This window comes from Pyxicephalus adspersus, chromosome 4 (genome assembly GCF_032062135.1).
Source record: "Pyxicephalus adspersus chromosome 4, UCB_Pads_2.0, whole genome shotgun sequence".
Taxonomy (NCBI): Eukaryota; Metazoa; Chordata; class Amphibia; order Anura; family Pyxicephalidae; genus Pyxicephalus; species Pyxicephalus adspersus.
The window spans coordinates 88,136,503-88,150,597 of record NC_092861.1 but is presented as its reverse complement, the minus strand read 5'-3'; the positions used below and the strand labels follow the sequence as shown (position 1 = coordinate 88,150,597).

At 36.4% G+C, this 14,095-nt stretch overlaps 1 protein-coding gene across 1 annotated transcript in view; it reads right to left on the bottom strand.

The window, feature by feature from the left end:
* Window positions 1-1,789: 1,789 nt before the first annotated feature.
* The window catches only part of ENPP3 (ectonucleotide pyrophosphatase/phosphodiesterase 3), a 48,612-nt gene continuing 36,306 nt past the window's right edge, over window positions 1,790-14,095 (bottom strand). The window contains exons 22-27 of the mRNA XM_072408915.1: window positions 13,924-13,991; window positions 6,584-6,716; window positions 4,744-4,904; window positions 4,537-4,544; window positions 2,765-2,787; window positions 1,790-2,106 (exon numbers count right to left, since the gene is read on the bottom strand). Of these exons, the coding sequence (XP_072265016.1) occupies window positions 1,968-2,106; window positions 2,765-2,787; window positions 4,537-4,544; window positions 4,744-4,904; window positions 6,584-6,716; window positions 13,924-13,991 (532 nt within the window). The 3' untranslated portion in view covers window positions 1,790-1,967. The remainder of the gene's footprint in view (window positions 2,107-2,764; window positions 2,788-4,536; window positions 4,545-4,743; window positions 4,905-6,583; window positions 6,717-13,923; window positions 13,992-14,095) is intronic.

The following is a 14,095-nucleotide window of genomic DNA, read 5'->3' as shown; positions in this document are numbered from 1 at the left end:
TATCAGCTGGAGGGCTTCTCCCTGTCAGCTCAAAACCAAGCTTTCAGCAACCTTCTGCTCACTTTTGAGCTCACGCACACAGACCAACTTGAGCTTACTCACACAGACCACCTGTCTGTTTCCCCAAGCAGAGAGCTACTCACACAGACCACCCGTCTGTTTCCCCAAGCAGAGAGCTACTCACACAGACCACCCGTCTGTGTCTCCAAGCAGAACTCCCCACACAGACCCCTGTCTGTGTCTCCAGCAGAGCTCCTCACACAGACCACTGTCTGTCTCTCCAAGCAGAGCTCACTCACAAAGTCCACCTATCTGTGTCTACAAATAGAGCTGAACTACTGACTGAGCTCCTGGCTCTATGGTATATCCCCACCCTCAGTGCTTCTTCATTAATTATCTCACAGGTGAGATTTACTTCACATAGGAATCCTGGGCAAATATATCTTGCTTCCACCTCCAATCCTGCCTTGGTGTCACAATATATATATATATACACACACACACTAGCTGATTACCCTGGTATTTATTTATTGCAATTTATTGCAACGTAAACATATAAAGCAAAAGGCACACTATACTGAGCAATACATACACACATACATACATACATAGATGGAAATATACCTCTGACATATACCACAGTGCTGTACAAAAACAGCAGTGCACTCACATGAGTCTTGGTCATATGTCTAGCAAGATTGGTTGAAATGTCTCCATGTGTTTCCTAGTGATCACATACACACATCTATATATATAACACATACATACAACCAAATATAGCTCTGACATATAGCACAGTGCTGTACAGAGATCAGTGGGGCACTCACATGAGTCTCAGTCATATGTATAGCAAGTTTGGTTTAAATGTCCCCATTTGTTTGATCCAAATATAGCTCTGACATATAGAACAGAGCTGTACAAGGATGGCATCACCTTCTATTCTGCCCTCTCATTTACCTCTTAAATTTATGACATTTCCAGGTCCTGTCACTTTCACCTGCACAACATCTCCAAAATCCACTCCTACCGGTCCCCAGAGACCACCAAACCCATTGTGCATGCTTATCATCTCTTGTCTGGACTACTGTAACCTCCTCCTCTCTGATATTCCACTAACCCGACTCTCTTCTCTACAGTCTATTATGAATGCTGCAGCCAGACTCATTCATCCTTCCTACTGCTCTTCTGCTGCCTCTCTTTGTAGATCTCTACACTGGCTTCCATTTCACCTTAAAATCAAATTCAAGCTCCTGTGCTTTGCCTTCAAATCTCTCTACATTTCCGCTCCTCCAATGACCTACTAATGACTTCCTCACTCATACCCTCATCACACGCACGGCTCCAAAACTTTTTCTAGAGCTGCCCCAACTCTCTGGAATATTCTTCCTCATCCTATTCGGCTTGTTCCTACTTTCTGCTAATGTAAAAGAGCACTCAAAACCCATATTTTCCAACTTGCCTACTCACCTTCTTTTGTCTCCTAAACCCTCTCTACTTTCCACCACTACATATCCCCCTCCTATTGTGTGAGACTTCCCCCACCTCTTAGACTGTAAGCTCTTCCAGGCAGGGTCCTCTCCTCCTCTCCTCATTTGCAACCCCTATAAATTGCTGGCGCTATATAAATCCTGTTTATTATTATTATTATTATTATTATTATTATTATTATTAATAATAATAATAATAACCGCTAAGAGGGAAAAATAATTGGGACAGATTTTTTTCTGATTTTGGTATTTCATGTTTAATAAATTAACAAAGAAAATGACCAACTGGTATACAGAATGGCTCCAGTTTGCATTTTGGCTTTTTATTTATCAGTTGCCCAGCTGTTTTAGCTGTATATTATTTGATTCTTTGGAAGAATCATTATTTGATTCTTTGCAAGAAGCCATACAACAAACTGTATACATGTACTTTTGATCACATTGGAATTTTTACATTTATTAATCCAAATTATGGTGCAATTAGTTTACTACAGTCTCAAATGTTGGTAAAAATGTCTTGATTTGTAAGATGTTTGTGATAGGCTGCTTTCCTTCTTGATAAAAGTCCAGGCCTGTGAGCAATTCTACATCACGGACACGAGCTGTATGAGCTTTCAGTCTATGTGTTACATTTAACAAAATATTCTATTGACATTCTACTGAAAAAAAAAACTAACAGTGTTACAAAACAAGAAATGTTCATGGTATGTTTTTGATGATTTAGGAAACCCTCAAAATATTGTGCCAAGCCACAATCTTACCAGGCAGTAATGTATAATACACTGTGTTTATCTTTAGAGATTTGGCAAATCTTTGACAACATTGGGTTTAATATGCCATACTTTGGGATGGGGATTTTGTGTAGTGGTTTTTGTAAAAATTCAAATGTAGGACAGAAAAACATCCTGCTAGTTTGAGGTTTACAGTTTGTAAATACTCATTGAGCTTAATGTATTTTACTTATTTACATTTCTCAGCTGGTTTAAAGATTTAATTTAAATTAGGTTGCAGCTGTTCATTTGAGAAAAGGCTGCATTTCCTTACATATTTTTTCAGATAAAAGTTAATACAGACACCAGGGTGTAAGAAAAAACACCAAGGACATTGACTATACTACTATAGCTAATCATACTAGCTGCTGTCAGCCTATACAGGTGACATGTAATGACTTTAATGTCAGGCAGGTAGCCTAAAACTAACAGCTCTTCAAATAAACAATGATTTGAGAAACTCTTCCAATTGCTAATGTTTTCCCTGGAATAAGTAGTGACTAAAGCTTTTGCATATACCACTCTTCTTCCTTTCATTGAGCTTGCTTTGAACTTGCAAATTCAGTATTGCTCACACTGGATGTTAATAGAAAGCTCAGCAGTGCTTTGAAATGTAACTTGATGTCCAAGGGGTGGTTTGTTTTATCTGCATAATATACCCATTTTAGGAAGAAGAATTTGACTGGAGACCAACAAGCCATCTTTATGTTATGCGTGTATTTCTGTTATCTGCTTTGTCATTGTATTATTTATGGTACTTCTGTACAAACAGGTTTGTAAGACTGTTTATCTATAGGAAAATTCTGTAATACTTTTTGTGGATTTTCTAATACATCTAGTTTCCTGACACATAAAAATTCACAGAAGAATGAACTTTTAGCTATTTTACATATTTAGAACACATAGAACCAATAAATTCCTTTTGATTTTATGTATAAAGTGATCTGCTGTATGTAATTATTGATGATATGCTGTATGTAATTATATTACATTTGTTTGATTTTGATTCAACTTTTGTAGGGTATGTATATGGCTATTTGCCTGTTCATTTCTCTTTATGTCAAGATATAATATATGATAATTAATAAATAAAATGTAGGGTGGACTACTATATTTACCTTTAAATGAATACCTGTATGTATGTCATGTACAAAGATATTCAAATAATAATAGGTAGGGCACATAACTATTTGTAAAAAATAAATGTTCAAATCAAGTATGAATAAAACAATAATTATATGTGTAATCTTGAATAAATAATAAATCAAAACCAATTATCAACCTTCCTGTAACTGACTGAATTAAATGTCAACCCCTTTCCAATAGGCAGTTTATACTATCTTCCAAATGAAATAAAATTTTGTTCCCTCTATGCACTTAGTATAGATGGCCATTTCACTAATAAAACCGCAGGTGAAAAAAAAGCACACAAAAAAATGTCTCTAGCACTTGGGATGAATATCCAATAGTGCTGTTGGCATTTGTATCACGTTTTACCCATATTGACTGAATTTTCCAACTGGAAAATTGTAAAGCTTGGGTAAAAGTTGTAGTTGTTTTAGAATTTGCAAAGGCATTTATAAATGAGAAGATCAGCCTTCATGAAATCCACTTGAGCAATCTCCGAGTTTTGATAGGGAAAGCAGATGGATCAGCTTCTCCTTAAAACATACTACAGGGACATTACATTTGAATTTGACGATTTAAAAATAAAATACTGCAGACTGACATTAAACAGCAATTAATTGTAATATTTAATAGCAAAATAGTAAGTGCTACATCAGTAAATAAGTAGCATCCAGGTTCTAGTGAACATTAAAAACGCAAACCAGAGGACAAGTAAGAAGCACAGCAAACTAAGTACTGGGAAGAACATGAAAATACTCAAAAGACCACCCACAAACTCGGTGGAGAAAGAAAGTTAAAAATGTTGACCTAAATATGTACATATCTTATTTTTCCTATCATGCCTACTCCGTGCCAAACTAACTTTCCAAACAAAGCCTAGGAATTCATTGCAGTAAAATTATTTGCAGTAAAATTACATCCAGGCTACTTGCGGATAATAAAGTGGATTGAAGACCACAACCTTTTTCTAAAAAATATTTTTGGATATAGTGGTGAGGTGCTAGGACCCAAGTTAGACTTCTATACCTGTGGCTTCCCATTAATGACGCTTTATTCTGATATTTTTTCTAAAGACTACTATCACTATGCCTGAAAGTGGGGAAAACCAAAAAATTTGTCACCAGAACAGGAAAAGAGGGGGAATCTCCCACTGGGTTGTCTTTGTTATGGTAACAACTGTCTAAGACAATATTTCACTTAATTTGATTAGATTTTCATACACTTCCTTCTGAATCTAAAAGTTGAAGTATTACATACATAAATACACATATTTGATGGTTAAAGCTAATGGACATATGTCGTTCAATGTACTACTTGTAGTTACATCAGGTCCTGACAGCAGACATAGATCAGAATACTTACAGCACAGCTTTCACTGTTGTCTGGTCTGTGAGGAATGATGAAGGAGAGGACTTCAAGATCACCACTGCAACTGATTGGAGTCTGTGTAGTATCCTTGCAACTGGTGAGTACGACGAAGTAATGAGTAGGAATGGGAATCACTGTATCTTCCACACGTCTATGGAACAATTGTGTACAAATATTGTTACAAAAGCAGTTATGGTCTAGTCATATTTAAAAGTACTTTCATAGCATTAGTAGTATAGTCTTTTGTTTGTAAATTTAACTTGACTTTTATTTGCCTGAAGGCTACCCATCTTTAACAGATAACTTCTGCATGTATATTTGACAAGAAATTATGAACGTTATTGCTACTGTCCAACCTTACAAATAATAATTTTCTGTTGTACTTTTTAGTGTATTCATTAACTGATGATCACCATTTTTGTCTAGTCCTGCTTAGGCAGCATACACACTTGCAATATTTGTCTTTCACGATCCCTTCCAAAGACAAAAGATGCATGAAGGAGCGCTGTACATACAGCGCCTCTATGTAGAGGGAAGGGAGAGAACAACAAAGCGGGAACCCGCTGCACTCTCTCCCCTTCACTTCCATTATAATCTTTCCTCGTTCATCCTCCATAGATCCGCCAGGACGGGCCATTCAACTAATTATTTGTTCGATATCAGCCCTGAGGCGATTATCGGCTGAGAATCACCTGACGTGTGTACGTAGGCCTGGCCTATGGCCTTTGGCCAGGGGGCCTATGGCTAGGGGGAGAGAATAAAGGAAATTGATATCACAAAAGGGTGCAGAGTGGAACCATATGAGCTATTTTGTTTTTTGGGGTCAGTGAGGTCACAAAGAAATCTTTTTCTTTGGAATTAAGATTTACAGATCTCAGATGTGGCAAAGATTCAAATGAGTGTGTTTAAAATTGTTGGCCAAATGGTTTTCTAGTGGCAGCTTAGGTGTATTACCAGTTGGAAATAATAACTACAGATACCAACCCTCACAATAAGTCTTGCCTACAGCTTGCAAAGGGGTAAGTGAAAACTCTGAAGTGAGATAGAATAAGGTTATATGGTCTGATGAGGTCAGATGCATACACCTAACATTGCACATCATCGTAAACACACCATTACAACCTTGGTGGAGGCAGTATCATGCTGGGATGTTTCTCTGCAGTAGGCCCTAGAAGGCTTGTTAGAATGCAATAATTGCAGGGCCCGATATAAATCCTGATGAAGCCCAAGAAACTAGGAGAATCATTGAGAAATGTATCTTCCAGCAAGATTGGCCAATATACATACTATTATTATAAACATGTGTTTATATAGTTCTGACATATTACACAGTGCTTTACTCAAGCATGCCTTAAAAACAACATTAATGTCCTTTAATTACCCAGTCTGAGTTCAGATGTTAACCCATTAGATTATTTGAGGTAGACTAGAATTAAAAACAATCTCTATTTAGTAGGTAAAGCATTTCTGCTCGTCCTATTTCTCTTGTCCTAAAGACCCATAAACAATATCACTACAAAACTGATTTTAAAAACAAGTAGTCATAAGCAGAGTGGAAAGATTTAAAGTTCTTAGTAAAATTATCAGTTTTACAAACCTATCTATTACCATAAAAATCATGCAAGTAGATTTTTTTTAACTGCAGGTGCAGGTTTAATAAATTAGCTGATGAATAATTCAAGGGAAAACTGTATTACATTGACTGAAATTATGACCTGATTCTCAAACATACAACAGGGAAAACACATATGTTTTTTAATTCATGAAATACATTATGGGTTTATTTGGGGCAAAATAACCAAACTGTTGACAGCTTTTTATGTAACTTACTTTTCGATTTGGTTAGGTGCATCAATATGTCCATCATAGTTGTAATCAAAAATTGGTCCACTAACCACATTTAGGCCATTTCTTTCATTAGCGTATTTCAGGATTAGTACATTATGCAAGTAATTCCAAATTCCTGCAAGACAGACACAAATTTTTTAACATTACAACAACTATTTAGATTGGTCAGAACAGTAGCATCAGAATAAAACAACTGCAACAAAAACAGGACTTTCAAAAATATTTTTTTTATGATTGTGGTTATTATTACATGAAATGTTAACCTTCCTGTACACAATACTACATATATAGAAGACTTCACCAATGGGTACTATACATTAGGATTAGTGTTGATGTTCGAATTCGGGTTGTCCCTATATTCGACCCCGTAAAATGCACCGACATCCAATGCTAGCCAAAATTTACCACCAGACTTTAGAGATTGTATAGGTCTGCTTATTTGACATTGGGGTTAATTTACCAAAGGAAAATAGAATATAAAGTGATTTATTGCCTAGCAAAGGATATTTCACTGAGTTTAGTAAATGAGCTAAGTACTGATTTAACCATCCAAACAAGGATGGAAAAATCCTGTTTTTTAGATTACCTTGCATGAGATTGGGTATGCTTTACAAAGCAAATTTTCGTTGTATTTACAAAGCTAAGAGAAATATTCCATCCAAGGTGTTAATTTACATGCCTTTAGCATATCAGTCCCCATGTCTGCTTCATCTTTTTCCAAAAAGGATGGGCAATCTACTATGTTTTATTTTTTCCAGCCATTTGCCATGTTTTCTCTAAAGATAAACTGCATGTTAGAACAGCAGTCTTTTGTTTGGAGGATTTAGTGTCTGAATTGCGAAGGTAGAAACTGCTTAACTATGCAGTCAGTTTTGATCTTTTAACTGAATGTTTAACAAGAACTGAATAGCTGTATTGAATTTTTTCATAAAAGGGAGACAGACTGTCTGATTCTGTAAAAGTAACGTAAAGTAAAAGTAAAGATAAGAGCAGTTCAGACACCACTACAAATTAACTGAAGAAGCAGTGAAATTGTAGAACTTTGCTATCCTTACATACATAAGGAGAGACTGGACAGCCCTCAATCTGACTTGTGGCTTTTAATCTGAATAAGTGGCTTTTAGACCGTACTAAATGGATACATTCTCACTTGAGACATACATGTGTGCTAGGGTGACCCAACATTTTTCTAGTTAGTTATTTATTTTCAGTTCAGCATATACTGAGCAATTATTGTTATCTGCAATGATCAAGCTTTATCCTTTTCAACCTTGAATTTACTTTACATATCTACACTGACAGATCACAATATGCACAGAAAGGGAATTTTGAAAAAAAAATCTACCTTTTTTTGAAAATCAACCTTTGATTGAAGTAGTCCTTATAGAAATACTGTCACTGTCCACTCCACTATAAACTACAAAATCTTTCCCTTAATTGTTATGGAGATAAATACATAAAAAAGAGATATTCTATCTCTAAACTCAGGAGCAATCAGGCTACGGTAAGGCTACGTGCAATGGTTCTCGTCCGATAATCGTCTCAGTTGATATTGGATGAGAATCTGGCCAATATGTTCTGAACAATATGTTTATAAGTGGCTGGATCACTAGATGATAGGAAAAAAATCTGAAAAAGGAAAGCTAATAGAATCATTACAGCTAATTTGACTGCACAGATACAAAATATTTAGTTTCTATTCTTTGAACTAGAAACACTTTAGAGGCTTGTTTCATGTGGTCATGCCCAAAATGAGATGAGCAATGTGGAAGAATTGTGTCATTAGTCTGCTGCATTTCCTACGCATTGACCACTTGGAGTGTATTACTGACATAGGAAACATTTGTAAGAGTGAGCAATAGGAAGTGATCTGTGAGATACACTACAAAACAAAGTTTATTGCATATGTACCAGGATTTACAAATCAGGAAGAATTTCAGTTCAGCAAATAGATACTCATCCTGGCTGATGAACAAATAAAAGCAGCCTTATGGGTGGAAAATGCATTACTGGAAATGAGTACTCTGAATTCTGAAAAAGGTAATAAATACTAAAGCTAGGTACACACGTGCAATAATTGTCGTTAGAAAACGCACGACTAACGACGGATTATGCATGATTATTTTGAAAGATCGTAATGTGCACAATTCTGTACATACTGTAATGATACAATTGTTCAAATATAATCCACCAATAGTGTACACAAGCTAGACGCTTGAACAATGCAGAAAGTGACATGTAAAGGAGAAAGTGTATCACAGAACAATCCACTATCACTGAACGACCGTACACACAATAGATTGCAAACAATCGTCACCCAATAAGATTTGCGGGGACGGACGTTCATTTCCAGCGACAACCCTCATTCATCGGTGTAGTTGTGCACTTTTTTCGTTAATAATTATTGGACGAACGGTTGTTAGTCATTCATTTCCAACGATAATTATTGCACGTGTCTACGCAGCTTTAGTAACACACATTGGAGTTGATTTACCAACCAATAACTATTCACTTACCAGGGTGAATTATTATCTTGCAGGGGATAATTCATTTTGCTTAGTCAAAGAATACCCAATAACTTTCAAGGAAATCTAAAAAACAGGATTTTCCTTGCAGATGATTGAATTATTGAATTAAATTTCATTTATTAAGCTAATTGATATACTACTTGCAAGGGGATAATTCACTTTTCTATGTAAGTAAATCAACCCCATTGTGTGTACAAGTATTGATAACATTCCTCCAATATCCCAGTAACTTTTACAGCATATACCAAATACATTTCAGTTACTTCAACTTTGTGTTGCAGCGAGAGACAAAGCTGCAAATGAAAAGTTTGCTATGTTTATTATATTGCCAATGGCAGAGGAAGAATGAATGATAACTAGGGTATATATGGGCTTGATATCCAAGGTACAAAGTAGACATGCTTCTATTGGCTGGTATGCTGGTATGATCACCTTCTGCCAGCCCCATATTAAATTCCTTATCTGCAACCTAAAAATATAATTAAAGAAAACTGATCAGAAGGGCAGATTACTGTACAAATTTTTTTGGGGGGGATTTTAACTGATCAATTACTTAAAATGTTTGGAACAATCAAATGGGCACAAATATGGCAGCTGATTGGCTTGCGTGTACCATGCCCTACAACCAGCCTACATCTAACCAATTCTAGAAATGAAGTGATAATAATGCTGACCCAATAAACCCATGCACCTTTTAGTCACATTTGCAATTAAATTTAAAAAAAATTTTTTAATGCCTCTTATTTGTTATCAGAAGTTATTATATACAGTAACTTCCTAACGTTTTACAACAGCATTGATTTTCTTTTGCAAGTTAAGCTACGTACACACGTCAGATTTTTATCGCCCGATAATCGGCATCGGCCAATTATCGGGCGAAAATCTGCCGTGTGTACAGTCGGTGTCGTCCATCGTCCGGACGACTGACCTGCCGGATCCACGGACGATGGACGACAGCCGATCGTAATGAAAGTGAAGGGGAGAGTGCGCAGCAGGGTGCCGCTCCGTCGCTCTCCCCCTCCCCTCTCCATAGAGCATGAACAGTGCTGTATGTACAGCACCGTTCATGCATCGTGCACTCCCTTGTCGTTGGAAAGGATCGTGAAAGATCCTTTCCAACGACAAAAATTGGCAGTGTGTACGCAGCTTTACTGGTTTAGAAGATCCAAAGATCAATATATTGTCAGTCTTGTATGTAGCCATTATTTTATCTATTTCTCATCTCTGTATTTTATTCTGTAATGAAGGTGGTAGAGCATTGGAATACAGTATTCACAAACATTTGATAGAAATCAAATGGCTGCCAGTGTGTCTGCTGCCTGTTGAAGCCCCAATGGGGTCTCTGGGCAAATCTGCGTGTACAGAGTGAAAGTATGAAAATACTGATCCAGGAAAGGAATGGTGATAGAATGTGCTAACAACAGACAATTTATTACCACCCCTTATTTTATATAAAAATAAAACAAGAATCCTGTTTGGTCATTATGGAGAACAACTGCACTGTTATGTTTTCTTTTAAAACTAATAGCTAAATATCTTGCCTCTGGTTCTTCACCAATTACTACATTTGTTTTTTTTTTCATCTACCATGAGCAAAAAAATCCCAGGCTGTAAGATTAGGTTGAGGTGGGTAAGGTGCAAGGCAAATTTCATGAACAGGATGATTGTTAGTTAGTCTTTCATAAGACTGATATTCAGGTTGCTTTTTTCTATAGTGAAAAGAAGCACACTTGGAGTTAAATCAGCAAAAAAAAAAGGTATAGATGATTTATTTATATAGTTTGGCAAAACTGTATTTACCTTTAGCCAAACTTATCAGCTGAATAGAGTAAACAGGATTTTTGGTTACATGTGAGTAGATGACTGAAGTTAACATAAAATTTACTAAGCTAACTGAACATGTATTTTGCATAGTGAACATACACTGGAATGAACATGCCCCATTACTCATGCCCTGTACCAAAGGAGGTCATCAAGAGAGGCCCAGAAATCTCATAGTCTGTTCTTGGTAGCAAAAATTATTTTAACAGGTATAACATTTCTTTAGATTGTAACTAGCATGTGTGTTATACAAACCACCTGCACAATTATTTTCATTCACAGATTTACCAAAATACCCTGAAAATTAAATGTTTTACCCAGAGTGAGGGTTATAAACTAAAAAGCAACACTTGGGAGGAACAACATCTGTGTTTCTTGACCCCTCGTTTTACATATCAGCACCATCTTGGCAGCCAATTTATTTTTTTTTTTTTTTGGTTCATTTGTTTTGGTATCAGAAAAGTCCCTTTAGCAGGAGCTAAATTGTTGCTGGATTCTGTCAACAAATTTTTCCTGTCCTTGGCTATTTTTGTCAGCTGCCCATTCATGACCTGTTGCTGTCCTTCTGTAGGTTTTACGTAGAATAATACTTAGCTACTGGGTGTGTTGTTCTGTCTTAGAGTAAACATTGACTTTTTGTTAGCTTCATTTTTTGTGAACTCTGACCATTATTGTCTGCAGTTTGCAACATGTCTTTTTGAACTTTGATAGCTTTTATGTTGTAACTACTTTTTGTAAGAACTACATATTTTGTGAAGATTGCCACATAACTGCCTGGTACAAAGAGGCAACACAGACGCTAATTAATACAATTTCCTTTTAGAGGCTAGGCTTCCTCCTCTTCCTAACCATTCCTCGGAACAAGAAGTGGCAGGAAATCTCTTTAGCAGAGCCCTAAGCAGCAGCATAAGTCCTTTATTCAAGTAGAACACTGCCAATGGAAATTAATATTAATTACTTCATATTTATTGAATTAAGTAATTGCTTTAAAAGTATTTTTTGGCTAAGAATAATAATGTACGAAACAGAAATATTACAAAAAAACACAACAAATTGCCTTTATACGCATTCAGATGCATACAAATTGATACCCAGAAACCAACTCTAATCGGAAAACGCATATTTAAATGATTAGAATATTTGATGCCCATGCTATAATCACTTTTAGTTAACCACAGTCAAAATTTTATTTTGTGCCCTAGCTGGTCGCTATGTGTAGTGCAGTTTGCACATTGCTTCAAAATGTGTTTCAACTAATGATCTCAGTAGGTAAATTTTTGCAACAGACTGAGGTTTGAGTGCAAATATCCAACTGATTGGTAAATCCAGAGATAGAAATCTTCTGGAAATGTATAACCCTGCATTGTGATCTAAATTTGCTAGCAGTTTATTTTAAAGCCCCCTTTTAAAGTGAATCCATTGTTCAGGTACAATGATCGAACCAATTCCTTGTCCAAGAACAACTGATCCACTACTACAATGGAGCCCTCACTAGCCAGTATCTGTTTTCTTTTGTTGTTTGGTCCACTCAGAAAAGAACCTCATGGCATACAGCCAGTAAGATGTCTCTACATCAGACAAGCAGTGATGTGCACACTGGAGGAGGGACCCACAGGAAATATACAGCACGGTGGTTCAGAAGTTAGCACTCTGGCCTTTTCAGTGCTGGGTCCCAAATTCCAGTCTCGCCCAGGACACTATCTGCATGGAGTTTGCAGGTTCTCTCTATGTTTGCGTGGGTTTCCTCCGGGTACTCTGGTTTTCTTCCACATTCCAAAAACATGCAGTTAGGTAAATTGGCTTCCCCCCAAAATAGACTATATTAAAGACTTATGACAAAAGGTAGGGACATTATATTGTGAGTCCCAGTGAGGGACAGTTTGAGACATGAGTATGGACTTTGTACAGCATTGCATAATATGTCAGCACTATATAAATACTGTATAATAATAATAATAATAATACCAAACTGAAGCATAACATTACCTTTCAATTGACAGTGGTCAGGATATAAGTCTCTCCCACAGGAGATGAACCACCCTCTCTCTATTCTGTTACATGGATCATCACTAACTCCCAATCAAATGTAAACAAACAAAGGATCAACTATATAGTGTCTGCAGGAGCCATCAGCTTTTGCAAAAGCTGGCATCTCTTGCAAGCATTATATTTATCTTAATTCTCTGTTAAATTTTGGCTCTTTGTCAACTCTGAATGGGGAGTGAATGACAGTGTGCAGGGCATCTATGATATTTGAGAACTAGAAGTCTACTGAGAGACAAAGTAAAAAGTATCTGTATGAATGTAACTGGTTAGCACCATGATTGAGACTTTAGAAAAAAAAGCAGATCTATAGCAAAATCTTTGGATCACTAATATATGGGATTGGTTTACTAAAGAAGAACAACATGTAAAATGCTCACTTGGCTTAGCAATTAAACTGAAGCTGTGTTCACTTTAAAACCCAAGGGAGAAAAAAAGTTTTTTTGCACAGGATTGGATAACCAAGTTATAGCTTTACATCATTCAATGTGTGTGAACAGTTATTATGCAAAGAATAATTTCCCTAAATGAACTCAGGTCATTAACATTTAACAGGTCATTTAATATGAAAGTGGTTCACATCTGGCATTTTTGAAACAATAGTGGCAATGCCCAACTGTAAAGGAGCAGCTGTACCTTTCTAATGACTATATTTTAAAACTCCACTCACTTTCTGTACTATGGCTGCTGTAGGTATTCTATACTTTGTTGTGTCTACCTGCATCTCCCAGCACACTCTGTGATTTTACCTGCCAGCTGGGGTGTTTGGAAAGGTATGTATATTATTTCTTGAATTACAAGCAGGCTTTATTTTAGTATTTAGTAATTCATAGTCGCCTGCCATGTCCCCATGTCCTCTATAAGATACTGTATACATCTGTATCACAAGTTTAAAAACATGATGCAATAAAAAGAAAAAAATGAACTTACGTAAGAATTCTTGGTACATGGGAACAAGGTTACTTGTAATAAGAGAGTCATATTGTTCAACTTCACTGCTAAACATACGATAGGGGCATTTAGTAGCATATATAGAACTAGAGCTAAGGAGGTTTTAGTTCTTGGCTGGAGGGGCACAACCTCTGTCAGTTGTTTTATTTAT